Source organism: Pelophylax lessonae (genome assembly GCF_965119305.1).
Source record: "Pelophylax lessonae genome assembly, chromosome: 3".
NCBI classification, from domain to species: Eukaryota; Metazoa; Chordata; class Amphibia; order Anura; family Ranidae; genus Pelophylax; species Pelophylax lessonae.
Window position 1 is genome coordinate 378,477,573 of NC_138770.1, and position 27,834 is coordinate 378,505,406.

Sequence of the window (27,834 nt, forward strand, 5' to 3'; positions counted from 1 at the left end):
ACCAGTTTTAGCGGGGAACCCGCCACCATATACATGTGGCGGGAAAGCGTTTCCACCTGGTCCTTGAACACCGGGGAGTCTTCCACGGGCATTAAGGTGGATTTATTCAGTCTGGAAACAGTGTGGTCCACTTTAGGAACCACGGTCCAGCGAGTATCAACCGAATCCGCAAAGGGATAATGGTACTTAAATCTCATAGGTGCGACGCCATTGGTCATTTACCGTTTCCTGAAGCTCCTTGGGAAATGGAAAAACCTGACCTGACTTCAGGGCCTTGCGGGTCCCTAAGGAAACCCGCTTACCTGCCATGGAGGGCTCATCATCAGATTAAAAGTCTCCTTAATGGAGCTAATAAGTGCGTCTACCGCAGCGCAGTCACGTGCTATCCCAGAGGAAGAATCCTCCTCCTCCACATCTGACAGAGAAGACGGGGACCCCTCAAGGGGGACTTCGCCCGTGGCAACCAATTCAGGCTCTGAGTCTTAAGACTGAGAGGGCATAGGCCATTTCTTTGTAACTCGGTCAGACATCAGCAGATCAACTTTTGATGCTAAAGGCGCAAGTGCAGCAGATAAAGAAGCTAAGGAAGTGGGATCAGGAGTATCTGAACCACCAACTAGGTCTGTGGGGAATTTGCTATCCTGGGACTCCATATTAGCAAAGTGCAAAAAAATGACACTGGCCCTTTAAAACGGCAGTTCTCGCGGACCCCTATCGCAAACTGCACTACAGGTGGAGACCCTTCTCTTAACTAAAGCTAAACTGACAAAAGAGTGCTAGCAGAAATATAGCCAGAGAAAACTAGTTAAATCCCCCCACAGTGTCCCTACTTGCCACGCTGCTTTTGAGAAAGCCGATTATAAAAGAGGAAGTGACCTCACGCCCCTAGAGGCAAAAGCCAGCACTGAGCCACAAAAAAATGGTGCCTGATAGAGTCAAATGGAGGAAAAGCACTTAGAAAATAGCCACTGCCCAGACAGGACATCTGCCCACACTAAAGATTGCGCCCGATCGGCGCTGGCAATGATGATACAAAATGGCCGCTGCCCTCACTCTGAGGCCAAACAGCGAGCCCCTACCAAACATGGCGGCCGGGCGAAACAGCGCCAAACGCCGCAGAAAACGCCAGCACTGGCCCCCACCAGGATCTGCACAGAGCACCCCGGGGAGAAGGAAGCCCCCACACCCCCCGTTATGGCGGTCTGCACCGCAGGAGCGCCCCCGCAGGGACAGGGAAGTTAAGACACAGGGGGCCATCCCTCGGCCAAAAGGGGGATATTACAGCAAACTTTACATGTACTGCCATCCCCAGAGTGGGCCCACTCAATACCCCCTCAAAAACCTGTTCTCAGGCACAGAGGGGTAGTAGTACTCACCATACCGCAAACGTGGGCACCATCCAGACACGGGAGACCTCCCACCTGGGTGGGGGTGCCATCAGCCAGGAAGGATGCTAGCAATACCTGGCGTTCCCGAGTTGAGACATCCCAGGGAAGATAGAAAAACTTTGCAGGCTTGTCCCCGCTTCTAGGGGCACTGTCATTGCGAGGTCTGGGAGTACCAAAAGCCAGCGGCGCTCAATGGCAGACTGGGACTCCATAAGGTTCTATATTAACCAGTACGAGGCCCAGTTCTGCTGATGCTTGTAGTCCTCCAAATTCTGATTAACTAGCGTAGGTGAGAAAAAATAAAAAGCTATTCTTAAAAGAAAAAAACACTTTTCAGAAATAAAACAAGAAAAAAAACAGACACTAGGTCCCAGCAGGGAAAACCTAGCCTACTCCTGACGCTAGGCAGCAAAGAGCTGGATTAGAATGGTACTGGCTGGAGGATAAAGGCCATAGGGACGGCCCCCTGTGGGTGTGTCTATATGTTCATGTTTGTTTTATTAATAAAATTACTGCCTAGCTTGCTCCTGCGGAGAAGGCCAATACCAAATCGTGAAGACTGTATGTAGGGGCGGCGACTGTCAGAGGACGTAAGAGAAAATCCAGTTTTCACTTTCCTTCATTGACGGACACAGCTCCATATCTCCTTGACCCTTGGGACGTCTCAAAGCAGTGTCAACATGAGGGGTGGGAAGAACACAGCAATAAAAATACTTCCCAAAGGCTAAAACGTAGCCAAAGAGGCAAAACAGGAGCTCAACCAGAAATCAACTGGAGCACACCTGCCAAAAAAAAAAAAAAAAAAAGAAGAAGAATACACCCTCAAAGAGGACTAATCCTCTACAACAGCGGTCTGCAAAACCTTTGCGGCCAAAGGCAGCATCCGCAAATGCCAACACGTCCACCTTATAAAATTTTGTGAAAGTTTGCATGGCCAACCGGGGGGCCACCTTGCAAACCTGCACCAATGACGCCTAATGACGGAAGGCCCAAGAGGCACTAAGCGCCCTCGTAGAATGTGCCTTAACACAGGGAAAGGAGGATCCTGACCGTTAATGGAATAGGCCTGCATCACCGCCTGCCTGATCCATCTGGAAATTGACGCAACATACGCGGCCAGCTCCTTACAGGGTCCATCCTTAATGACAAACAGGGAATCTGATTATTAGAACAACTCAGTCGCTGCCAGGTACACCCCGATTGCCTGGACCACATACAAAGAATGTAAGGCAATCTCTTTAGGGTGCTTAGGCTACTAAGAAGGCAACACAATGTCTTCAATTAAATGGAAACCAAAGATGACCTTAGGAAGGAACGACTGGCAGGGACGAAACACCACTTTGTCTCTGTGAACCATCAGGTAAGGTGATTGACAAGACAATGCAGCCAACTCCAACACCCTTCACGCAGAAGTAATAGCCACCAAGAAGGCTATTACTGTGTAAGGAATATACTGGTGTATATACCACGCGCCACGTATTTATAAATAAGTGAAATAATATATATTTGTGATTATACTTTAGTGAATAAATATATTAAAACTGTGTATATTAATAGCAGCTGCAATAGTAAAAAATTGTGTGCAGGTAAGTAGTCTAAAAAGGCTACCTATAGCGCTTGCTTTAACAGATTAAAATTAAAGTGAATATATTGAGCTTCATAAAGTAAATATAGTATATAAAGTAATAAATTAATACAGCATATTCCATGAAACATTATTACATATGTCCAATATAAATATAAGGTGAATCCTTAGTGCAAAAAAAATTCCAAATAAAAGTTCCAATAAATGTGCAATATAGGGAGTCCTTTGTGCAAACTTAACAAAAGTGCTCAGCGCGATGGTTAATCTATCCACTTAGCAGTGATCCTGTGACAAAGATTCAATCACTTACCAGATGTTGTGGGTCATGTGTGCCTTATAGCACCATGACCTATCAAGCTTGTATAGCCTTCCAGGCTAAAAGATCTTTTAATATTACTATTACTGTGACAAAAGTAAGCAGAGGAAGCTCACAAGTATTTTCAAAAGGTGTAATATGAAGAACTGACAGCACCAAACTGAGGTCCCACGGAGGCAACGGAGACCTCACAGGGGGGGAGCCAGGTGGAATTCGTTGAAAGAAAATCACCAGGGCCAAAATCTGGCCTTTGATGGTACCCAAGGCCAAACGCTGATCTACACCTCTTACGAGAAACTTCAAGACACGAGACACCGAAAAGGAACGGTCCATTGATTGATATGTGGTGACCACCGTCCAATACAGGGGGAGACTGGCTCTTCGACAGGGAAAATCCTAACAGCAAACTCACCAATTCAAGGACCCTCTCATACCCTGGCTCAACAGGATAACATTGTCTAGAGACTGTGTATTCCTGTCCTACTTGGCAAGAATCACCCTTTGCAGAGGTCTCATATGGAACGGCGCAAATGGAACCACCTCGACGGTGGAGACCATCAGGTGCCCAGCACTTGCATACAAGTCATAAGAGATGTCCTCCTGTTGGGAGCCAAAACGCATCCTGCAACTTCTGGAGTTTTTACCCCGAAAGTAACACCTGGGCTGAGGCCAAGTCCAAGGTCAGGCCCAGGTAGTCCAGCTTGGTGGACGAAACCAGAGCAGATTTTCTTGAAGGGTTCTCACAGGGATGTCCAGGTTGTCCTTCAAGGCAGAAGGAGACTTTCCAGGTACACCAATACCGCAATCCCCTACTGACGCAACAATGCTAACAACCAGGACCAACACTTTTGTGAATACCCAAGGAGCTGAGGCAAGCCCAAAGGGTAATGCCACGAACCGATAATGCTCCTCGCCCATGGCAAAGTGAAGAAAACGCTGATGTTCGACGTATATTGGAAAATGAAGTTAAGTGTCCTTGATATCTATAGAAGCCAGAAGATCCCCTTGATGAAGGGATGCCACTACGGTGCGAATGGACTCCATCTGGAATTTTTGTATCTGCACAAAGCAGTTTAAGGCCTTGAGTTCCAGTATTGGACAAACGTTTCCCTCCCTCCTGGGAAAAGTAAACAGGTTTGAGTAACACCCCTGAAAAAGTTCTGAATGGGGAAACGGTACAATAACCCCTTGTAGAAATAAATCTTGCACCGCCCAGTGGAGACCCCAAAGGCGATCTGGGGACAAAATGCAGGTTGGAAGAAGAACCTTGCCGGAGGCGAAGACCGAAACTCAATCTTGTAACCGGACCAGATCAGCTCGCGGACCCACCTGTCTTGAATCAAGAAGGTCCACAGTTCCAGAAAAAGAAGATGTCCTTCCACCCCAGATACGGGTGAGGGCGCTCCTTCAGGCAGAAGAGGGCTTGTCTGCGGGCCTAAAGACAACCGCTCTCGGCCTACCAGACCAGGGCTTCTTAGAACCTCCCAAGGGGGTTCGAGGGGATTTCAATCCATTGTCCTGAAATCCTAAAGAACAAAAGGGCAGCTTGTGAGCCGAGAAGGGGCCATGTTTGCAACGAACCTCCTTACACCTGGTAGCCTGTGGAAGAAGAGTGCTCTTCACCCCTGTATGACCCTTAATGATTTTATCCATGTAAGCTCCAAACAGGCAATCTCCTACAAAGGGGAGATCAGACGGGACCTTCTTGGAAGCCTGGTCCACAGACCAATGTTTAAGCTAAATCATGCGCCTCAGGGTCACCGCTGTTACAGATACCCTGCAGACTAAGGGAGCCGCATCCAGATGAACTGCAACCCCTGGACCAACTGATCTGCAAGCTCCACGAGGTTAAAAGAAATCTGTTCTCCCTGCAAATCCTAGCGCAAAAGCTTTGCCCATTCCATTAAGGTCTAGGAGACCAAAGTTATGGTAAACACCGATTTAAGGATGGAACTGGCCATGGTAAAAAGATGGTGGGACTTTCAGCTTTTTTAACGGGGACTCTTCAAAAAGATACCTTTTAGCAAAATACTTAGGTACCCCAACAGTGCATTTTGGTGAACCCCACTGACTTGTGACAATTTTGTCAAAATAGGCGGGAAAGGGAAACACCTTTGCCGCCTTAGAGGATTTGCGGGTACTAACATTTACCGACTCCTTCGATGCAGCTACGTCTTCCAGTTACTGCAGCTACTGAATCCAGTGCATTCACTAGCGCCTTTTCGTGCGCGGCTGTAGTGGAAGAGGAATCCTCACTATCAGAGCACTCAGGGTGCATGGACGCAGACCCAGTAGGGTGACTCGCATCCGCGGCAGCAAAAACAACCTCCGAATCTGAGGAGACAGAGGATGCAGGTGATAAAAAAAATTATAAAAATGTAATTGGAGTACAGTACAAGACAGACTTATAGACGTTCAAAGTGAGAGCACTGAAATCTGAAAATTGGCCTGGGGCAGGAAGTGGGTAAAAGTGTCTGGTATTGAGGTGGTAACATAAGTATCAGTTAGTTTCAGTATGTTTTAAGTAGCAAAAAATAAAAAAATTGCATTATTGCTTTTTGAGCCCCACGAGTACAAACAAATAACATACTCATATGCGTGAATATATTTTTGCCATTGTCAGGAATTGGAGAATTTTTGGTTGTTCTTTGGTGGTTATAGTGAAAAAACTATCAGCGGCATGGGCCTTAGATGAATCAGATTTAGATGGGGAACATGTAGAATTTCTTTTAGAAAGTTTGGAATTTTGCCTCAATCACAATTATTTTTGGTATGCGGGAGAATATTTTTTACAAACCAAAGGCGTAGCTATGGGGGCAAGATTTGCCCCCAGCGTAGCTAATTTATTTATGGCCCAATGGGAGGAGGAGGAGATTTTAGTGAACAGACCCCCAGAATTAATCTTCTATAAAAGATTCATTGATGATTTGATTATTATCTGGGAAGGAGACATTTTATCTTTTAATTTTTTTAAAACCAGAATGAATTTTAATAACAAGAATATCGCACTTACATGGACTGAGAGCAAGGAGAAATTGAATTTCCTAGATTTGGAGATTTTTATAAAAGATGGTCGTTTACATACAAAAAATTTTTTTAAACCTACCGACCGCAACTCCTATTTACCTATGGATAGTTGTCACCATAAAAATTGGCTATTTAACATTCCGAGGGGACAACTTATCAGGATTAAAAGAAATTGCTCAAATGACAATGACTTTATTACACAGTCCAAAGTACTAGTGGAACGATTTCAGGCAAAGGGATACAACATGGAGAAAGTGAATTCTGATTTACAACAAGTAGCATTATTAAATAGAACTGAACTTTTGGAAAACAAGAGGACACCACCAAGGGAGGTGAACAATAATTTTAAGCTTGTGCTTGATTATAATGCTCAACACAAGCAAGTTGAACGCATCATTAAAAAACACTGGAGTGTCCTCAAACAAGATAAAGTTTTGGGACCCCACCTTCCGGAGAAACCTGGTTTCATATACAGGCGAGCACCTGTGTTGAAAGATAGGTTAGCACCGGGAGTGGTAGATCCCCCTAAGCGTATGAAAAATACTGTTTTCCAGTTTCTATCCGGATTTTTTGCATGTGGGAAATGCGGTGTCTGTCGACAAACGAGGAAAAACATAAAGAAAAGAAAATCGTTTAAATCTAACAGCACAGGCAACGAATACCATATTAAAGATTTAATTACATGTACCACCATTGGGGTGGTCTACATGATGGAGTGTGGCTGTGGACTCCAATATGTGGGTCGCACATCAAGACCCCTGAACGTAAGAATAGGAGAACACATCAAAAATATAAAAAAGGGTGAGGTGTCACACAGCGTCTCCAAGCACTTTAGAGAAGTCCATGATAGAAACCCTCATTCTCTAAAGTTTTGGGGAATTGAACATGTCCAGCCACATTGGAGGGGGGGAAACTACATTCGACAATTAAGCAGAAGAGAGTCCTTCTGGGTGTATGAGACGAAAGTATTGGCACCCAGGGGGTTAAATAAGGATTTTGACCTCAACTGCTTCATTAGTGATAGATAGCCCCCCCTCCCTGAAATATCTGTAGATTCACTCAATATTCATCATTTAATATATAGACATTTGTCATAGTTTTTATACAGATTTTTAATTTTTATATATTTTTATATACATAAAATATTTTTTTTTGTGTCATTTTATAGAATTAGCAATATATTAGAGGTATTCCACTTTTAACAATAATATATTTTGTGAGTTTTTAACATTATGGCAATAATTTGATTTAATGCGATTTTATGATGCGATTTTATGTAATAAAGATGTTTTTATGCGATGATTTTAGGAGAAACACCCGGGGGATGGCGGCGCAGTCACGCGGTCTCTGGTAGTGATTTAGTAGATCTATATATGTTTCAAATTGCCCCCTCGATATAATAGCTAGTGACACCGAAGATCACAGGAAGTGTATCTTTTGGTTCCGGTGTCCTGTGCATAGCTCAGAGGGAGGAGGACATGTGACCGCTGGCCAATCCACCGTTAGCAGCATTGGTAAATAGGCGAGGCTGGACACGCAAACTTCACCCCTACCGAAGAAGCCAAACGGAGCCCACGCTTCAGGCGTAACGCGTATAGGGAGGCGGAGCCTGCGTGCCTGACGCCGATCGCTCGGGTGCTACTCTCTAACACTGAATGCCATAACAGCAGGCACGGCTGAGTGCCCAACAAATGTGAGTTACCCCTTTATGCTCAATAAAAGCTCATTATTTACATTCAGAGAGCACTAGATCTTTGCTTTATCTTTATTTTATGTCCTGGCGACCCCCGGAGGTGAAGGCTGGAGAGGTTACCTGTGATAGTCTGTTTATCCCCTGATATGCTCATGCTGGCCCGTTTGGGTCTGGTATCAAGGTGAGAGGCCAATCTTACTGGTGGAGGGAGTTCACACACTGGTGGTTCCTGCTTGATTCACAAGGGATTGAGGCTGTCCTGTCATCACCTGGATATACTAATCATTACTTTGGAGCACTTTATATGAACATTTATGTTTCATCAGAGCACATATGATGGACACTATATTTTGTTGATAACACTTGTTGATTCATTAATCACTTATTATTTTTGTGCACTTCTGGCGCAGCACGTTTTTTGATTTTTATGTTCTTTGGTGGTTGTAGCAAAAAAAAAAAAAAAAAAAAAAAAAAATAATTATATATATATATATATATATATATATATATATATATATATATATATATATATATATATATATATATATATATATATATATATATATACATACATACATATACATACATACATACATACATACATACATATATACACAAAAAAATTTTGGGCTAGTTTTCCTTTGATAAAAAAACAAACACACACAAACACCAAATGAAAGACCAGTTTGTCTTGAAAAAAAGACAGACGCTATGTCCAGTTTTACTAATACATTGATGCAAAATTGTGTTTAGACATTAGGATTTTGTTTATCCTCTATTGTGAAGGGGTTATTAAGCACAATAGAGGTGCTTTGTAGAAAAGACTCAAAACTGACTTACACACACAGGCTGGAATGGATGGTCTTTTGCGCCTTTTCAACCTTACCTACTATATAACCAATAATATTACAGTACAGCACAATACATTATAAAATTCAGTACCTTCGAAAACTTGGCTGCTGCAAGGGCAATGAGACCACAAATTAGGTTTTCACAATGCTCCTCAAACAAACTCACATTTGTCAAGTTTTTGCCAAAAAGATTTATAAACTGATGAGCATACACAACTTGACCTAGAAAAGAAAAATATCCATATTAGATACCCAAGTAACGAAAGCAAAAAGCACTTTGTTGCCAATATATTCACCACACAATGCAAGACCAGCAAAGTTGAGGACACACCAATATCACAGACTGTTTCCAAATGGAGAGCAAAAAAGACGACCGGGGCACTGACTGGTTCAGGGCAAGCATGTACACACGTACTGATCGTCGGCTGAACGATCGGCCGTCTTTTGTCCAGGGCTGTCATGTCTGTTGAAAACTGCAAAAGACTGCACACGAATTTTGTCGGCCAACAACAGCCGACTGCAGAAGTGATGTCATGTGATGGTTAACTTTCCTTGTCTTTTTTCTTTTCCGAGCATGCCCAGTCTTGCAAATCTGCTGTCTGTCGGCCGAAATCTGTACTGACTGGCGAACAATCGGCCGTTCTGGTGTTGGCCAACAAAAATTTTAATGCCTGCACACCCGATTCTGTTCGGCCGAAAATGCGCTGTCGGTTGTCGGAAGCATCATACTAACAAGCCGATAATCGGTACGTGTGTACGGGGCTTTAGTTTCCCCCTTTCCCACAAAAAAGAAAAAACACCAGCATTGCTGTATATCCTATTAATTGTCTGGAATGGTGGAAAGGGAGTATAATTTAAGCGTATTTACAAGTTGGGGCAGCATTGGGTGTATTAAAAAAACAAAAACAAAAAACACAAAAAAGTAAAAATAAAATTTCAGTAGAACACTTGCATATACTCAAATTAACAAAAGTAACGAAAATTATATTTAGACCATGTAGTCAGCCAGATAGAGAGATCCCAAACAGTTCTAGATGTTATGATGTTTTTTTCTACACATGCAGCTTGAAGAATGAATAAAGAACTGCCACTTTTTCATGGTAAGTCTGGACAATACTTCTACATCTAAAAAAGCTGAATTCCAGACACAAAAACTAATTCAAACTGACACTAAAAGATTGTATTACCCAAAAATAGTTCACACACATCTACTACTTGCTGCCCGAATTTTACCTAATGTGGTTCTAAAGCCTTAATGTTTTTTTTTTTTTTAATCTTAATCCACTTTCTGCATTAAAAGTAAAAAACCCCAAAAAATCTTGTGTTCAGGATCCCCCCTCCCCTTATACTTACCTGAGCCCCATCTTGATATAGCTGTGCATGAGAGGAGCGGCTGTCTCCCTCCTCACAGGGTGAATTGATAGCAGCGAGAGCCATTGGGTTCTGCAGCTGTCAATCAAATCTTATGATGAGGGAGAGGGGGACAGGGCTAAGCCCAGTGGTCTGTCTATGCATGCAGGCAGCAGGGCTCGGGAGGGAGCCGACACGAGTTGGCCTCCTAGTAAGTGGCCTGCTAGGGGTGGTACTCGGGGGGGGGGGGGGGGGGGTCGGGTTAGGAATCCGGAACATCAGTAGGGAACCTCAGAGGAGGATTCGGGCTGCTCCGTGCAAAGGCATTGCACAGTGCTGGAAAATATAACAGATTGTTATTTTTATAAAAAGAAAATTAAAAGGGTTTAAAGGTTTAAAAATCTCTAAACTGTTTTCCAAATGTTTTTCTGCCTTGTAATATACTCCATGAGCTTCAGAGCCTATTCCCCCCCCCCCCCTTCTTTTAATTGAGCAGTGCACACAAGTTGTGGTCATGTGCACTGTTCTATGCACATTATACAGCCCATCTTGGGAAAAGAGCAAGAGAGGGTGGCTATGTTCCTACATAAAGTGAGAACAGAGTTCATCTTTTAAATATATATATATATATATATATTTTTTTTTTTTTTAAAAGCTGCTTTAATGCAATGCAAAAACAAAACAGAGCAGTTCATAGTAAAAAAACACAACACCTCCAAACTGAAATATTTAAAAAAAAAAAAAAGAAAATACCTTGCATCTTGTCTCCTAAAATTTGTAGGATTTCTAAAATGGACCAATGAATATCCAAGTAAAGATGCAGGAGATGCCATGAAGCAGGAAAGACCTAGCAATACGTAAAAAATAAAATCATATTAACCATATTTCATAATTTTTCGAGGAATAGACTACAGTCATGTCAATTGTGGCTTCAAAAGATGGCCATATATTATAAAATGTTCTTATGTAATTTCCTTTAGGTTTACCTTTACCTATGTAGTGCAAGGGCTGCCTGAATGTACACAAATTGAAAGGGTTTTGGTTTGCCCTATATTTTATTATTCTCCTAAATGGTGCTAAAGGTAAGCAATGCTGCTACATCAAGGTATAATACTGCCAAAAGGATAAACACTTGATTCAATTTGAGACCAATTCAGTTTGAAACAGAAATGAAAGGCAAAACAGGTGTGTAAAGATAAAAAAACAAAAAAAAAAAAAAAACAAAAAACACACACAATATAAACACCCATTTCTTTTTTTTTTTTGTAAGTGATCACATTCTCTGTTCTCATCTGCATAAGAGCTGGGAGAGGAGAAGCAACAGTACACTGAACTTCCCAGTGAAAGGATGTGCAGGAGGGGGGTGTGTCAGGACAAGTCTGATGATTGGAGAAGAGCACAGTGAGTTTCCAGCACAGCTAGAGAACTGACTACAGTGTGTTCTGCTTAGCGTGATCAGTTTTTAATAGGAAAGCAGAGCAGAAGGACTGGCAGGAATACCAGGGATTTCATACAAAAGGAAGCAATACAAAGAAAATATATATACATATACATATATATATATATATATATATATATATATATATATATATATACAGTGGAACCTTGGTTTACGAGTATAATTGGTTCCAGCAGCTTGCTTGTAATCCAAAACACTCGTATATCAAAGCAAGTTTTCCCATAGGAAAGCATTGAAACTCAGATGATTCGTTCCACAAGCATTTAATGTTATAAATAAAAAGATATGCTGTATTATATATAAAGTACATAACTGTACAGTATAAGTATGCCATATCCTCTGTTAGATAACATTATGTGCCCCTGTGTCTGTATTGTATATAACAGCCAATTTATAGTGTATTACAGCGTGTCTGGCTCTGTGTGACTCATCAGCCCTGCTCTGTTGCTCTCCTCCCCCTCCTCCTCAGATGACGTCAGGAGGAGTGATCGGCCCCTCCCGCCGGGGAGAACAGACAGGACGGAGAGCTGAGAGTGACAGAGGGACAGGAATCGTACAAAGTAAGTGCAGGGAAACACTCTAAAACAGTATATAGGCATCTTTATATACAGTAGAAGCACTGGGACACATAATGTTATGTGACAGAGGGGCATTAACAGAGGGGATGGCATGCTTTTAGTGGATAAAACTGCTCGTATATCAAGACAGTGCTCGTAAACCAGGACAGATTTTTAAAAAAAATGTTGCTCGTCTTTCAAAATGCTCGTAAACAAAGGCACTCGTAAACCAAGGTTCCACTGTATATATTTTTTTTATACAAGTACATGGTATAGCAGGCACATATCAGGAATATGAAATGTTGGATTTACATATACGACCGCCCGTCGCAGATATACTGCGGCAGAAAGCCGCTTCCAAGCATATCGGCATACATGTACGGCGCTCTCTCTCAGTGGTCTAGGGGGCGACCGTCCTTCTCCCTGGGATGACCATAGAGCCCATGTGATCCTGCTATATAGGATCACGTCTCTATGATCATTTCAGAAGCCACCCCCCCCAGTTAGAATCACTCCTCTAGGCTCACATTTAACCCCTTGTTAACCCCTTCCCTGCCAATGGCATTATTAGAGTAACAGTGCATATTTTTAGTACTGATTACTGTAGTAAAGTCACTGGTACCCCCCCAAAAAAAAAAAAGTGTCAAAAATGTCAGTTAGGGGTCCGATCTGTCCGTCCCAATGTAGCAGTCCCACAAAAAAAAAAAAAAAATTACATAAATCTTTCCCGTAGTTAGTAGACGCGATAACGTTTGCGCAAACCAATCAAAAATACGCTTATTGCGATTTTTTTTTTACCAAAAATATGTAGCCGAAAACAAATTGGCCTAAAATGTTAAAAAAAAATTATTTTTTGGGAATGTCATAGCAAAATGTGAAAAATATTTTTTTTTTTCAAAATTGTCGCGCTTTTTTTGTTTATAGCGCAAAAAATAAATCACACAGGTGATCAAATACCACCAAAAGAAAGCCCTATTTGTGGGGAGAAAAAATGGATGTAAATTTCATTTGGGTACAGCGTCGCACGACCGCGCAATTGTCCGTTAAAGTAACACAGTGCCGAATTGCAAAATAGGAAGGGGGCAAATCCTTCCGGTCTTCAAGTAGTTAAAGAAGATTCACCTAGCCAACAGTGTTAGTCTGGGCACACTGTTACTCTGACACATTCACTTTACTAATTCCACTGCAAGGTACATTTCCTTCAGCCAAAAATGTCAATATGTGCTACACTTGGCTTTATCCTAAAAGTAAACACAATGCTAAAAAGCGTTTACTAGGCAGTCATTACTAGCTCTCTTACATAAAGAAAACAATTGGATTTTGAGTTTACCTGGAAAAAAATCTTCTCTTGTCTTAGGCTACGTTCACATCTAGGCGTTGCTATTTTATAGGCGTTTTTTTATAGGCCTTTTTTGCAGGTGTTTGGAGGCAGGCATTGACATCTAACAAAAATGCCTGTAATCTGCCCAAAAAGAAGCTTTTTGGAGCGTTGAGTGTTTTGCTGGGGACTGAGGAGAAGCCGTCGCTGTGGGATGCAAGTGCACTGGTCTCGGGGGGGGGGGGGGGGGGGGGCTTGGGACACGGCACGCTACGCTGGTCACTCTGCATTGAAAGGGGGCACACTGGTCTCTCTGCATTGAAGGGGGGCACACTGGTCTCTCTGCATTGAAGGGGGGCACACTGGTCTCTCTGCATTGAAGGGGGGCACACTGGTCTCTCTGCATTGAAGGGGGGCACACTGGTCTCTCTGCATTGAAGGGGGGCACACTGGTCTCTCTGCATTGAAGGGGGGCACACTGGTCTCTCTGCATTGAAGGGGGGCACACTGGTCTCTCTGCATTGAAGGGGGGCACACTGGTCTCTCTGCATTGAAGGGGGGCACACTGGTCTCTCTGCATTGAAGGGGGGCACACTGGTCTCTCTGCATTGAAGGGGGGCACACTGGTCTCTCTGCATTGAAGGGGGGCACACTGGTCTCTCTGCATTGAAGGGGGGCACACTGGTCTCTCTGCATTGAAGGGGGGCACACTGGTCTCTCTGCATTGAAGGGGGGCACACTGGTCTCTCTGCATTGAAGGGGGGCACACTGGTCTCTCTGCATTGAAGGGGGGCACACTGGTCTCTCTGCATTGAAGGGGGGCACACTGGTCTCTCTGCATTGAAGGGGGCACACTGGTCTCTCTGCATTGAAGGGGGGCACACTGGTCTCTCTGCATTGAAGGGGGGCACACTGGTCTCTCTGCATTGAAGGGGGGCACACTGGTCTCTCTGCATTGAAGGGGGGCACACTGGTCTCTCTGCATTGAAGGGGGGCACACTGGTCTCTCTGCATTGAAGGGGGGCACACTGGTCTCTCTGCATTGAAGGGGGGCACACTGGTCTCTCTGCATTGAAGGGGGGCACACTGGTCTCTCTGCATTGAAGGGGGGCACACTGGTCTCTCTGCATTGAAGGGGGGCACACTGGTCTCTCTGCATTGAAGGGGGGCACACTGGTCTCTCTGCATTGAAGGGGGGCACACTGGTCTCTCTGCATTGAAGGGGGGCACACTGGTCTCTCTGCATTGAAGGGGGGCACACTGGTCTCTCTGCATTGAAGGGGGGCACACTGGTCTCTCTGCATTGAAGGGGGGCACACTGGTCTCTCTGCATTGAAGGGGGGCACACTGGTCTCTCTGCATTGAAGGGGGGCACACTGGTCTCTCTGCATTGAAGGGGGGCACACTGGTCTCTCTGCATTGAAGGGGGGCACACTGGTCTCTCTGCATTGAAGGGGGGCACACTGGTCTCTCTGCATTGAAGGGGGGCACACTGGTCTCTCTGCATTGAAGGGGGGCACACTGGTCTCTCTGCATTGAAGGGGGGCACACTGGTCTCTCTGCATTGAAGGGGGGCACACTGGTCTCTCTGCATTGAAGGGGGGCACACTGGTCTCTCTGCATTGAAGGGGGGCACACTGGTCTCTCTGCATTGAAGGGGGGCACACTGGTCTCTCTGCATTGAAGGGGGGCACACTGGTCTCTCTGCATTGAAGGGGGGCACACTGGTCTCTCTGCATTGAAGGGGGGCACGCTGGTCTCTCTGCATTGAAGGGGGGCATGCTGGTCACTCTGCATTGAAGGGGGCACACTATATCTTGATTACTGAAGGCCCCTTTCACACTTTTGTGACCTCAAAGTCACGCAATTTTTTTAAAGCGTTTTTTGCAGCAAAGCAATGCCTATTACATTTTTCCGTTTGCGCCCGCCCCCCCCCCCCAAAAAAAATTTTGAGCACCAATCGCCACTGACCAACACTCCTAGTAGAATAGGCATTCGCCAAAAAAAAAAAAAAAAAGTGGAACTTTGTCCCTTAGAATATAAGCTTGAGAAACAAGCTGACCGATCCATTGGGAAATGGTAGATGTAGAATCTGTGACCCTTACTTGGGCCTTCAGAAACCACACAAAAAAAGGAAAAAAGACAAATTTTGCAGGAGTTCACTTTAGGTAAATCTTAACTGCACGTACCACACCCAATGTATGAAAAGCTTGTCTGCTGGCATCTAGGGCTTAGGACAGAAAGAAAGTTACATAGTTGGTAAGGCTATTTTATACTGTTTTAAATGTGAGCAGTTTTCCTGTACCTGCCTTACCCTTTAATTAAACTGATAACACTTAGGCTCCTTTCACACGGCCGCTCCGTGTGTCCGCAAATCATCCCATCCGTTTGCGTATGATTTGCGGACATAATGTAAGTGAATGGCACTGCGGGTGTCAGCGGAATACTATCCGCTGACACCCGATTTTCCTCCTTTCAGTTCTGTTCCGTTTTTACAAATGGAACAGAACCCCATTTTTCCTTCCGTGTAAAAAACGGAAAGGAAGGAAAATCGGATGTCAGCGGTGTCATCCACTGACATCCGCAGTGCCATATACTTACATTATGTCCGCATATCATCCGCAAACGGATGGGATGATATGCGGGCACACGTGGAAGAAAAAAAGGAGCGGCCGTGTGAAAGGAGCCTTAGAGGGGCTCTGCTTTTTGTTTTTATTCCTGCTGATACTACTGCTAGTGGAAGAGAATTCCACATTCTTACCATAGTGAACAATGGTAACAATGTACTGAAAAAGAATAAACAAATATCACCTTTAAAAAGGCCGGTAAAAAAGGTAAAAGCCGGCGGAGACCGTAAAACCATCTGGTCACAGTGGAGCATCAGGAAGGGTTGCTTACAGGTAAAAGCAGCCGACTCTGAAACTATGAGTTGAAGTAACAGCGACCAAACTAATAACCTGTGTTAGAAGGACTAACCAATTTTCCAGGATGGGTTTGAAAAGGAGATTTCTGCAACATGGAAAGTACCAAACTGAGGATTCATGGAGTCAACACAGTCCTAACTGGTGAAACAATACATATGACCCAAAAAACTACAACCCCTTTGTGGAGGGGGCAGTAAAGAATGGGCTTTTAAATGGTTACTCCTAAATAATAAACACATTCATGTATAAAAAAAACTTTTCAATATTTATTACAATACATATACAACAAAGTTGATACAAAGAGAAAAATGTTTTTTTCATAAAAAAAGACAAACATGAAGACAAGAAAAACAACAGTCTATCACCACTGAATAATTGCCAACATGTTTCACGTTATATTAAAGCCACTTCTTCAGAGCAAGTAACTTGTCCCCATTGAATTTCACACATGTCCATTAGCTATGAAAGCAAAAAAGGAACAAAAAAAAGGAAGCTATACATTTAGTAACTATAACATAAGAAAGCTTAAGGGGTATATTACAGAAAGGGAAAGGGGGGGGGGGGGGGTGTAGAAAAAAAAAAAAAAAAACATGTGCGAATTACCTGACATGTCAACTGTAGAACAGATATGTTCCAGCTAAGGGGAGACCAAAAGTAAATGCATCAAGCCTGTGGGGTCATGTATCTCCTCCAAAGTCCAAAACAGAATAGTAAAAGTGATCTAGTGACTTTGTTAAAATCGATCCAAAGAGGATTTGCAGCAAATCTGTGCAACAAGGATAGCATACGAACAAGTCTATTGAAAACCAATCAATTGAATCTAAACACACAGAAAAGCTTACTGCTTACCCTCTTCCAGCTTTCAAACCGAGTACATAGACATTGCTCATATACCGTATATTGATGCAAGAGATAAACAACAAGTCTGATTGCCGGATGCCTGGATCTCCTGAAGACCCATCCATATTGGGCCCATACCAGGAAGCTCCACTCCTTAAAAAGACCAAAGGGGTGGGGCCATACACTGAAAGGGGAAGGGAAGAGAGGGGGAGGAAGGGGAGGGGAAAGAAAAGAGCTCCTGGACGGAGACTCTCTCGTTGGGCATAGAAAATACCTTTTAGGGCTGGCCACTGTGCGTAGCTTTTTAATATAATATTCACTCTGAATACAATGATGTCATTCTGAGCTTATACTCTATCACAATGCTTTTATGTTTGACTGCTCTCAATACCTCCAGGTATGGGGGTGGCTATGGGGACCACCTGTGCTCCCTGATATGCTAACCTATACCTGGGGGGGGGGAGCGGTGAATCTTAGCTGATGATGACTTGTCAATGTACCTGCGCCATGTTTCATTATGGCAGAGGTGCATCGACGATATCCTCATTTTTTGGACTGAGCCCAAAGAGATGTTGGAGTTGATAAACTCAATGTTAATGAGTTTCATTTACGTATCACATTGAATATGCATCAGAACACTTTGCCCTTTCTAGATCTTTTGATTATTAAACATGATGGTTTGGTGGCAACCGATCTATTTAGAAAACGGACAGCCGGGAACTCTTTACTTCACGCCCAGAGTGCCCACCCTCGACATCTCATTCGAGGCATTCCGACTGGTCAGTACTTAAGAGTACGCAGGAATTGCACGAATGATGCCAACTTTAAATTACAGGCCCAGGATTTGAATAAGGGAGTTATTATTACCTGATAACTCCTTTTCCAGGAATCCTCCAGGACGGTCACATGAGAGATCGGCTCCACCTCCTACAGGAAACACAAGCACACAAGTTTAAAACAAGCCGCCCTAGGCTGCCCCTTCAGTTGTATAAAGATTTCCTTGTCGTCCAGCACACATGTGCTGATATATGGACTTAGTATCTCATTTCTATAAGGGTGGGGGTCTACCGTCCTGGAGGATTCCTGGAAAAGGAGTTATCAGGTAATAACTCCCTTATTCCCCAGTCATCCTCCAGGACGGTCACATGAGACCCCAAAGATTCATACCTAGGGTGGGACTACCGCTTGCAGGACCTTACGACCAAAGGTTAGGTCTTGGGCGGAGACCAGGTGGATCCTGTAGTGATTCACGAACGTGGAGTCGCTGGACCAGATGGCTGCTCGGCAGATCTGATCAATGGATGCCCCAGCTCTTTCTGCCCATGAAGTGGCTATGGAGCGTGTGGAATGAGCTTTTATGTTTGTTAGTCTAGCTGATTCCTGGCTGTCGTAGGCTATTTTAATTACATTTCTGATCCATTTTGCAATGGAACTTTTAGATGCCGTTTTTCCTTTTTGTGTACCTCCAAATAGTACAAACAGATTTGAGGATTTTCTAAATTGTTTGGTGGCTTCAAGGTAGGCCAAAGTGCACCTCCTGACATCCAGGGTTGAAAATTTTTCTTCCCCCTGGTTTGTTGGGTTTTGACATAAGGATGGTAGTATGACTTCTTGTGTACGATGGAAGTCTGAAGAGACTTTAGGGAGGAACAGTGGATCCGTTTTGAGTATCAGCTTGTCTGGGAAGACAGTAAGAAACGGTTCTTTTATGGAAAAAGCTTGGATTTCACTGACCCTTCTGGCTGACGTGATTGCCACCAGGAAAGCCGTTTTCAGTGTTAGGTTTTTTGTGGAGGATTCCGAAATTGGCTCGAAAGGTGCTTGGGTAAGTGCCCTGAGTACCAGAGAGAGGTCCCATGGAGCCACCTTTGTGGTTTGCACTGGTCGTGTTCTGGCAATTGATTTGAAAAATCGTTTGATTAGCGGGTTTACGCTGAGTTGGTCGTCCAGAAAGACTGAGAGAGCTGCCGTATGCACTTTAAGGGTGCGTATCGCCAGCCCTGCTTCGGCTCCGTCTAGTAGGAATTCTAGTACCGTGCTGACCTCGTGTAGGTCTTTGTTCCTCTGGCGCATGTTATCAGAATATTTGTTCCAAATTTTCCCGTAAATTTTTTGCGTAACCGGTTTTCTGCTTTTCAGCAGAGTTTCTACCACCTTTGGGGTAAGTCCCTTTCCCCGTAGGATGCCCCGTTCAACAGCCAGGCTGTCAACTTTAAGGTTTGGAGATGGGGGTAGTAAGCTCCTGACTGTAGGAGAAGGTCTTCTTGTATTGGTAGGGTCCAGGGTTTTTCTTCTGTCATGTTTCCCAGGACCGAGAACCAAGACCTTTTTGGCCAGTAGGGTGTTATCAGGATTACCCTCGCCTTCTCCGTCCGTATCTTCCAAAGTGTTTTGGGCATTAGCTGTATGGGCGGAAAAGCGTACCCTAGTTCAAAAGACGATGGGAAGCCCAGTGCGTCTACTCCTAGGGAGTCTGTCTCCCTCTTTAGGGAGAAGTATCGCTTTGTCTTCCTGTTGCTTGCCGAGGCAAAGAGGTCTACCTCCGGGGTTCCCCACCTTTTGGTTATTCGGGAAAAAACCCCCCTGTTCAGCTCCCACTCTGACGGGTCTAGCTTTTGTCGACTTAGTATGTCTGCTAGCGTGTTGAGTGAGCCCTTTATATGTATTGCTGATATCGACTGGAGGTGTATTTCTGCCCAGGAGAGGAGCAAGTATGCCATCTTCATTAGGGTTTTTGACCTTGTTCCCCCTTGGTGGTTGATGTAAGCCGTCGTTACATTGTCCGACAGGATCTGGACATGTTTTCCTAGTATTATCTCCTGAAATGCCTGCAGGGCCTCCCATACTGCTGACAATTCTCTCAGGTTGGAAGATGCTCTTGCTAGCTGGGGTTCCCAGAGCCCCTGTCTGACTTGCTGCCCTATATGTGCTCCCCACCCTGAGGCGCTTGCGTCCGTGGTGACCCGAACTTGTGTGTGTGGTAGCCACGGTCTGCCTCTTCCTAGGGTGAGCTTCCTGGTCCACCAGTTTAGGGTTTCCCTGACCGTTCTTGGGATTGAGATGACTTCTTCCAGGGAGTCTTGATTTTTGTTCCAGCCTTGCAGCAGATGGTGTTGTAGAGCTCTCATATGCAGTTGGCTCCACTGGACCGCCGGAATTGCTGTCGCCATCAGTCCTAGGAGTGACATGACTGCTCTCCTTTTTCCCCGTTTTTCGGTTACGAGTTGGTTTGCTTTGTTGCCCAGCTTCATTATTTTTTCCTCTGGGAGGATAATTTTCTGTTCTATGGTGTTGATGGTGTAACCCAGGAACATGGTCACTTGGGAGGGAACTCTGCTTGATTTTTTTAAGTTGATTTGCCACCCCAGAGAAGTTAGGAACTCTTCTGTCTTCTGTAGGTTTGCGAGGGTTTCTTCTCTGGAGACCCCATAAATTAGGAAGTCGTCCAGGTATGGGATTATCTGGACTCCCTTTAACCTCAGTTCCTGCACTACCTCCGCTATTATTTTGGTGAAAATGCGTGGGGCGGAAGAGATGCCAAAGGGGAGCGCTTGGTATTGAAAATGGCGTGTTTTCGCGCCTTCCTGTGTGGCGAAACGCAGGAACTTTTGGTGGTCGGGATGGATTGGCACGTGAAGATAAGCGTCCTTCAGATCTAGTGTTACTAGGAAGGCTGCTGGTGGTAGAATTGTTCTCATCGAGGAGATGGTTTCCATCTTGAACTTTCTGTATTTTATGGATTTGTTTAGATTCTTTAAATTCAGAATTAAAACGAGACCTGCCCGAGGGTTTCTCTCTGATGAATATGTGAGAGTAATGTCCTCTGGTGTGAGGTGTTGGTTGCATCTCCACTATCACGCCTTCGTTTAGAAGGTCTTTGATTTCTAGGTACAGGAGTTTTTTTCCCCTTGATCCTGCTTGGACCTTTGTCGTTTTGAATGTGTGCTGGGGTGCTGATTCGAATTCTATCATGTAACCCAGTGCAATTATCTGTAAAATAAATTGATTTGAACAAAAAGTTTTCCATTGTGGGAGGAAATGACGTAGTCTGCCCCCCACCGCCGTCCGGCTGGCGTCATTGGGTTTTGCTGGTGGATGCGGGTTTGGGGAACAGAAAATTGGTCCTGCCCTTGTTCCGGTTGAAGTTCCACCGGCGTTGGGTCTGGGGTCTTCCCCTTTTCACCTGGTTTTCTCGTCTTGGTTGACGAAAGGACTGTTTTTTCCCCCTGTTTGGGTTTTTTGAACGGAAAACCCTTTGTTTTATCGGCTGACCTTTCTAGCACTTTCTCTAACTCTGAGCCGAAGAGTAGGTTGCCGTCAAAGGGGATGTTACATAGCTTGTTCTTTGAAGCATAGTCGCCCTCCCAGGTCTTTAGCCATAGTGCTCTCCTGGTTGCGTTTATTAAGCCCGTTGTTCGGGCGGTGAATCTTACTGCTTCTGCCGAGGCGTCCGCCATGTATGCCACTCCTTTCTCGATGAGTGGGAGGGAGTCCAGGGCTTCTTCTGATCCTGGAACCTTGCTCAGATGACTTCTGAGTTGTTCCAGCCAGAATGAAACGTTTCTGGGCACGCAAGTATTCACGATTTTGGGCTGAAACCCCCCAGCCCCTGCCTCATAGGCTCGCCGTAGTACCACCTCCATTTTTTTTATCTATTGGGTCTTTTAGTTGACCCATGTCCTCGAAGGATAGATCCGATCTTTTCGAAACTTTCGCCAAAGATGTGTCCAGTTTCGGGCATTTGGTCGCGGTGATCTGGTTCTCTTCGAATGGGAATCGTCTCTTCAGCGCCTTGGGAAAGAAAAGTTTATTTTCAGGATTCTTCCATTCTTTCTCTATCATGTTCTTGATTGCCTGGTGTATCGGAAACGTTCTGGGTTTCTCTTCCTGGAGTCCCCTGTAAAGTCTATCCCTGATGGAGACTGTGGGGAGTGTTTCTGGGATGTCTTCGGTTATGTATATGGCCTGTAGTAATTTTTCAGTTTCCTCCGCCGGAAACAGGCGTTTAGTCGTTCTTTGAGTTTCGGCCGTTCCCGGATCATCCTCTGAATCAGAGCTGCTTTCGTCAAGCAATTCCCCCTCTTCCGATTCGGAGCTTGGTTGGGGTATCGGTTTGGGTTTCCCCTTGGGTTTAGGGGTTTTTCCTTTTGCTGCCGTGGAGGGCTGTTCTTCTCCTTTCATGGCATTAATTGTAGCCTGCAGGGACTGCATTGTGGCTGTCATTTCTTTCTTGAAATCAGAAAGATCCTTAGCTAATGGGCTTGCTTCCTCGTTGACTATCTTTTTAATGCATTTACTGCATAAAAGTTTGTCGCTTTCTGTTGGCAGTTTTGTGCCGCATGTGCGGCAGTATTTTCTCTTTTTTGGCTTATTCGGACTGACTGTCTGTTCCTGGCATTTGGTCTGCAGGGATGCAGGCGGAAAGTAGGGGAGAGAGGAAGAGTAGGAGGGAGAGGATTGGGTGAAAGAAAAAACCAGGGGTAAGCAATTTAGCCTTACTTCTGTGAGTCTCTTCATTTTTCTATTTGCCCCTTGCTCACTTACCGAGTGAGAGCTGGGGCTGGGTTCTGCAGCCTCTGGCAATATGGTACGGTCCTCCGCCATTGTGCCGCCTGGAGGGGTTCACTGCAGGATTTGTACAGTTGTATTCTCCTGAGGTGACCGCTGCTGCTTTATTTGGGTTGCTTTTTATGTTTAAAAATTCGCGCCAAAACGGTCCCCGGGTCCGCCCAGTGGAAGGGCATTTACTGCAGATTGTACTGGGATTTTCCCTAAGCCAAGATGGCTGCCGAGGCACTTCCTGTGCGGGTGCCATCTTGGTGAGGTCACTTCCGCCTCGCTCCCTGTCCGTTCAGCTGTTTGTTTTGGGGCCGGTCGCGAGGGGCATCATGATGGATGGTAGCCTATTCCCCTGGACCGCCGGAATCGAACCGCCGTGTTTCTTACCTGAATCCCCCCTCCGGGGCTGCCGAAAAGGCCGGCCGTATAGTTTGCCTTTTCCAAGATGGCTGCCGAGGCACTTCCTGTGCGGGCGCCATCTTGGTGACGTCACTTCCGCTCCCGGAAGACAGAGAGTCTTGCTGTTTCTGCTGAGAGATGTATCGGCCGTTGTCATCTCCCTGAGCCCTGCCCGGAGGCTGCCGAAATGCCGACTGCACCGGGGAGAACCGCCTGGAGTCCCGGTGAGTGGCGTCAGGGCTGTGTAGCCATCCCCTACTTAGCCTAAAGCGGGGATGGCCTCTTTTGGAAACCCTCTTTTTGGTCCTTCCTCTGTAATTTACCTGTCACAGGGGAAGGTTGCTGTGGGGTTTCTGTGTTGGGGCTGTGCCCCCCACTTTTTGTCCCCCTTTCCTGTGCCTGGGACTGACGGCCTCGCCAGTCATGTTCAGTTGGTCTCAGGGGTACTCAGGGACACCTGCCCTGGGTAATAAGAACCTGTTTCCAGGTCCTGAAAAAAACAAACTGGGGAGATATCCCCTGGTGCTGTGTTTGCGGGACGCAGGAAACACAAGAACTGAAGGGGCAGCCTAGGGCGGCTTGTTTTAAACTTGTGTGCTTGTGTTTCCTGTAGGAGGTGGAGCCTATCTCTCATGTGACCGTCCTGGAGGATGACTGGGGAAACAGAGGTTTCTTAGAAGAGGGTACAGTCATAGATCTCTCAAGATTGCATACAAGAAGGCGTGGTAAAGTGTCCATGAATTACTGCTCTTTATAGGAGAACAGCGAGCGGAGGCAATTAAAATTAGACCCTGCAGCCTTGAAGCATTTACTTTTGGTCTCCCCTTAGCTGGAACATATCCGTTCTACAGTTGCCATGTCAGATAATTCGCACCTGTGTGTTTTTTTTTTTTTCCCTCTCTTCTCCCCCTCCCCCTTTTCCCTTTCTGTAATATACCCCTGAAGCTTTGTTATATTATTATTATATGCATAGCCTCCTTTTGTTCCTTTTTTGTTTTCATAGCTAATGGACATGTCAAATTCGATGGGGACAAGTTAATTGCTCTGAAGAAACGGCTTTAATAAGAAAACAGCTTTAATATACCATGAAACATGTTAGCAATTATTCAGTTGTGATACCTTTTTTGTACCAGGATTAGACTTTTTCTTGTCTTCATGTTTTTTTTTTTTTTTTTTTTTTTTAGGAAAAATCTTTTTCCTCCTCATATCAACTTATGTATATGTATAGTAATAAATATTGAAAAGTTTTATTTTTTTATACATGAATGTATTATTTGGGAGTTACCATTTAAAAGCCCATTCTTTACTGCCCCCTCCACAAAGGGGGTTGTAGTTTTTTTGTTCCAATTTTATATAGGGCTGGTTTCTCCCGAAACTTCTTTGGCTCCTTATATACTCCTTTCTGTATTTTTAATACACGTGATCCCTTGTACAAAGGCAAACAATGTTAAAACAAACAGGTCTGTGTAAAAACTAGCAAGGCCACACCCTGCCTGGTCGACCCCAGATTCGAGAAAAGCCAGGGAAATGGCCCATGACATACTTATGAGGAAAAAGTCCCCAAGCCTCAAACCAGTCAAAAAATAAAAAATACTGTCAAGCCCTGGAATAAAATTTTCCTTTTAAGTCACATTTCTAATTCCTATTCTGAGCAGAATAGGGATCAGATACTCCCATCTCTCAAAAACAGTTTCCACGATGGAAGATACGACCTTGTCACAGGAGATTGGGTCGATGCAGAAAAGGCAATGTCCTATTCAAAAGTCCCTCAAACACTTCTGGGTGAAGGGCCCACGCCACCAGAGAGTAGTTGATGGCTGGGAAAATCTGACAGACAATTTTCCACGACTGGAATGTAAACAGGCAGGGCAGGAACAGAATGTTCCAACCAAGGCTAGATGAGATTCGTTTCTCCTAAGCAGTCTGATTTCTGATGCCTCCCTAATATACAGTATGTACTGTACACTACCACAGTGATGAATTCTGACTGAACCCTTACAGGAAGGCCAGTCAACTGCACTGTCCAATGCAGCTGGGAAGATGATGTGCCCACAATTCCAGTATACGGATAGGTAACGACCTCTCCTGTGGTGACCAAGTCCTCTGGACCGAAATATTGTTCATAACTCCATCCCAACCCTCCAGGTTGGCATTTGTTGTCAGCACCTTACAGGACAGTGGGAGGACTGACTTTGCCTCATCTCCAGCATTTATAAAAGATATCTACCAGTCCAGAGAACGTACCAATTTGAGGTGTAACTGCATCAAAGTTCAACAGCTGCTTCCTCCTGTCCCATGTAGAGAAGATATTCAGCTGAATGAATGAATGAATGAATGAATGAATAAATGAACCTGGGCAAAGAGAACTGTCTTGAAGGAGGCCACCATATTTCCCAGAACCCTTATGCAAAGTCAAATTGAAGGGTCTGTCAGATATTGAAGTGACACCACCTGATTTCTCAGAGCAAGGCATTTGTCCTGGGCACCAGCACCACCAAAGGGGAGGGAGGAACCAGTGAGAGTAACACATAGGCAAATTAAAACTCTACTTACAATCAAAAAAAGAACTAATGTTTCAAACTGTACTACTCAATCCAAGGGAATATGCCTCTCAAAAAAAGTTGCAAGTGAAAGATGGAAAGAGAACAAAAGTAACAGGTTAGAAAGTACAAAATGGCCTTTTTTTTCCTTTTTAAAACATAGTTGCTTTGAGACCAAGTTTCTGCAGTAAATGTAACCATCAGACAAATACATTTAACAAACCTTGCCATGATGATGGATAGTGAAAGCGCCAAGAATGCTGCTTGGAAGTTCCTGTAATGGTCCAATGTGCAGGCTCAAACAGTGCAGCTCTTCAATGAGCTTGGAGGGAAACTGGGCATCCATTTCGTCATAAGGATGAGCCAAAATATCATCTTGCTGCTTTGAAGAATCTAAAAATCTACATAAAATGCATCACAGGGAAAATCCGGCTATAAGATATTCCGGCTATAAGATATATATAACAATCATTTTTATGACTATTTATATATTGGCCTGATTACATGTCAATATTGCAGTCTAGGCTCTGGGGTGTTAGAAAAGTTATTTTAAAAAAGTGTCTAACTTATTGGGATTGGCGGGAGAACTCATGCCATTTTAAGTTTAGAAGGATAATTTCACCTTTTATAAAAATACATTCAATACATTTACTTTTTTTGCAGGTAAAAATAATGTGCATTTATTTTTTTACACTGGAGACTGTAAAGCATTGCACCCTGCAAATACTCCATACACGGTCTGCCCATACCTCTATTACAGGTAGGGTGTTACTGAATTGCAGGATAAATCAATGAACTACGAGAGCAATCACCGCTGCCCTCACAGTTCATTGGGAGCAACAAGCTATCAGCCGTGGTGGATGATGGTACTTGTAGTCCCATCTATTCACAGAACTCTGAATTATTGAGACCATGTGGAGTGGAGCTCTGCCCGGCAGCGATTTTAAAATGGGACAGTAGATGCGGGGAGGATGGGGGGCAGGAGCTGAACAAGTTACATGTTCCACATACAACATGATCAAAAAGGTGAACTTAGCCTTTTAATTCTGGACAATGACGATGGCAAAACACTCCCTCTGCACTTTTCTGGAATAATACATGGTCAAAGCTGCTACCAATAAGCCAACACAATTATAAAAAGGGACAAACAGCTATGCCAAAGAAGTAAGACTGCATTGTTAGGTTTAGGTTGAAAAAATAGAGACAGACAGACAGACAGACAGACAGACAGACAGACAGACAGACAGACAGACAATCTAGTTCAATCAAAAAAAAAAAAAAAAATCATACAATCCTATATCTACAGTTGATCCAGAGGAAGTTGAAAAACCCCAGCAAAGCATGATCCAATTTGCAACAGCAGTGGGAAAAAATTTGTTCCTGATCCCCCGAGAGGCAAACAGATTTTCCCTGGATCAACTTTACCTATAAATGCGTCAGGACTATGGGAAGAAATAGGCATATTTTTTCATATTGCATGTGAAGAATTATGAACTGCAATGGACCCCAGTGACAAAGTTCAATTCATGACTTTCGCTATTAGCTTCAATAAGAAACTCTGGTTTCTAGTTTCCATTGTTCATGGTTGAAAAGTGGTAAGCCTTTGTTGATTAAACCTGGAGATAACGCCTATATTCTATGGTCTTGAAAAGAGAATGTATTTGAAGAAGTCATAAAACATTGCATCTTGGCCATGAGTTGTTTACCATACACTAGCAGCTCCTAACAGGCTTCATGAGAGTAACTATATCATGGGTTACCTAGCTAACAGACCATTGTTTCAACTATGGGAAGATAAACCACAGAGGAACCATGGAAAGAAAGTCTCGGTTTCCTTTTCTGATCATTAACTTAAACTTATTCGAACTGTATTTTCAAATAAATTTAATATAATCATAGCATCTACAACCTCCTTGTTCCATCATATACTAAGAGGGGATGTGGAAATTATGGTTATACAGACAATCCTCCATTGAAAATTATATTATATCAGTTCGATAGTAGTTGAGGATTAAATTAGATGTCATA

The 27,834-nt window shown here is 44.2% G+C and overlaps 1 protein-coding gene across 1 annotated transcript in view; it reads right to left on the minus strand.

Annotated features, from left to right (window-relative positions):
• The window catches only part of MMS22L (MMS22 like, DNA repair protein), a 239,496-nt gene that overhangs the window by 180,481 nt on the left and 31,181 nt on the right, over positions 1–27,834 (minus strand). Inside the window, exons 5-7 of the mRNA XM_082251696.1 lie at positions 26,030–26,207; positions 10,964–11,057; positions 8,952–9,082 (exon numbers count right to left, since the gene is read on the minus strand). Coding sequence (XP_082107822.1) covers positions 8,952–9,082; positions 10,964–11,057; positions 26,030–26,207 — 403 coding nt within the window. The remainder of the gene's footprint in view (positions 1–8,951; positions 9,083–10,963; positions 11,058–26,029; positions 26,208–27,834) is intronic.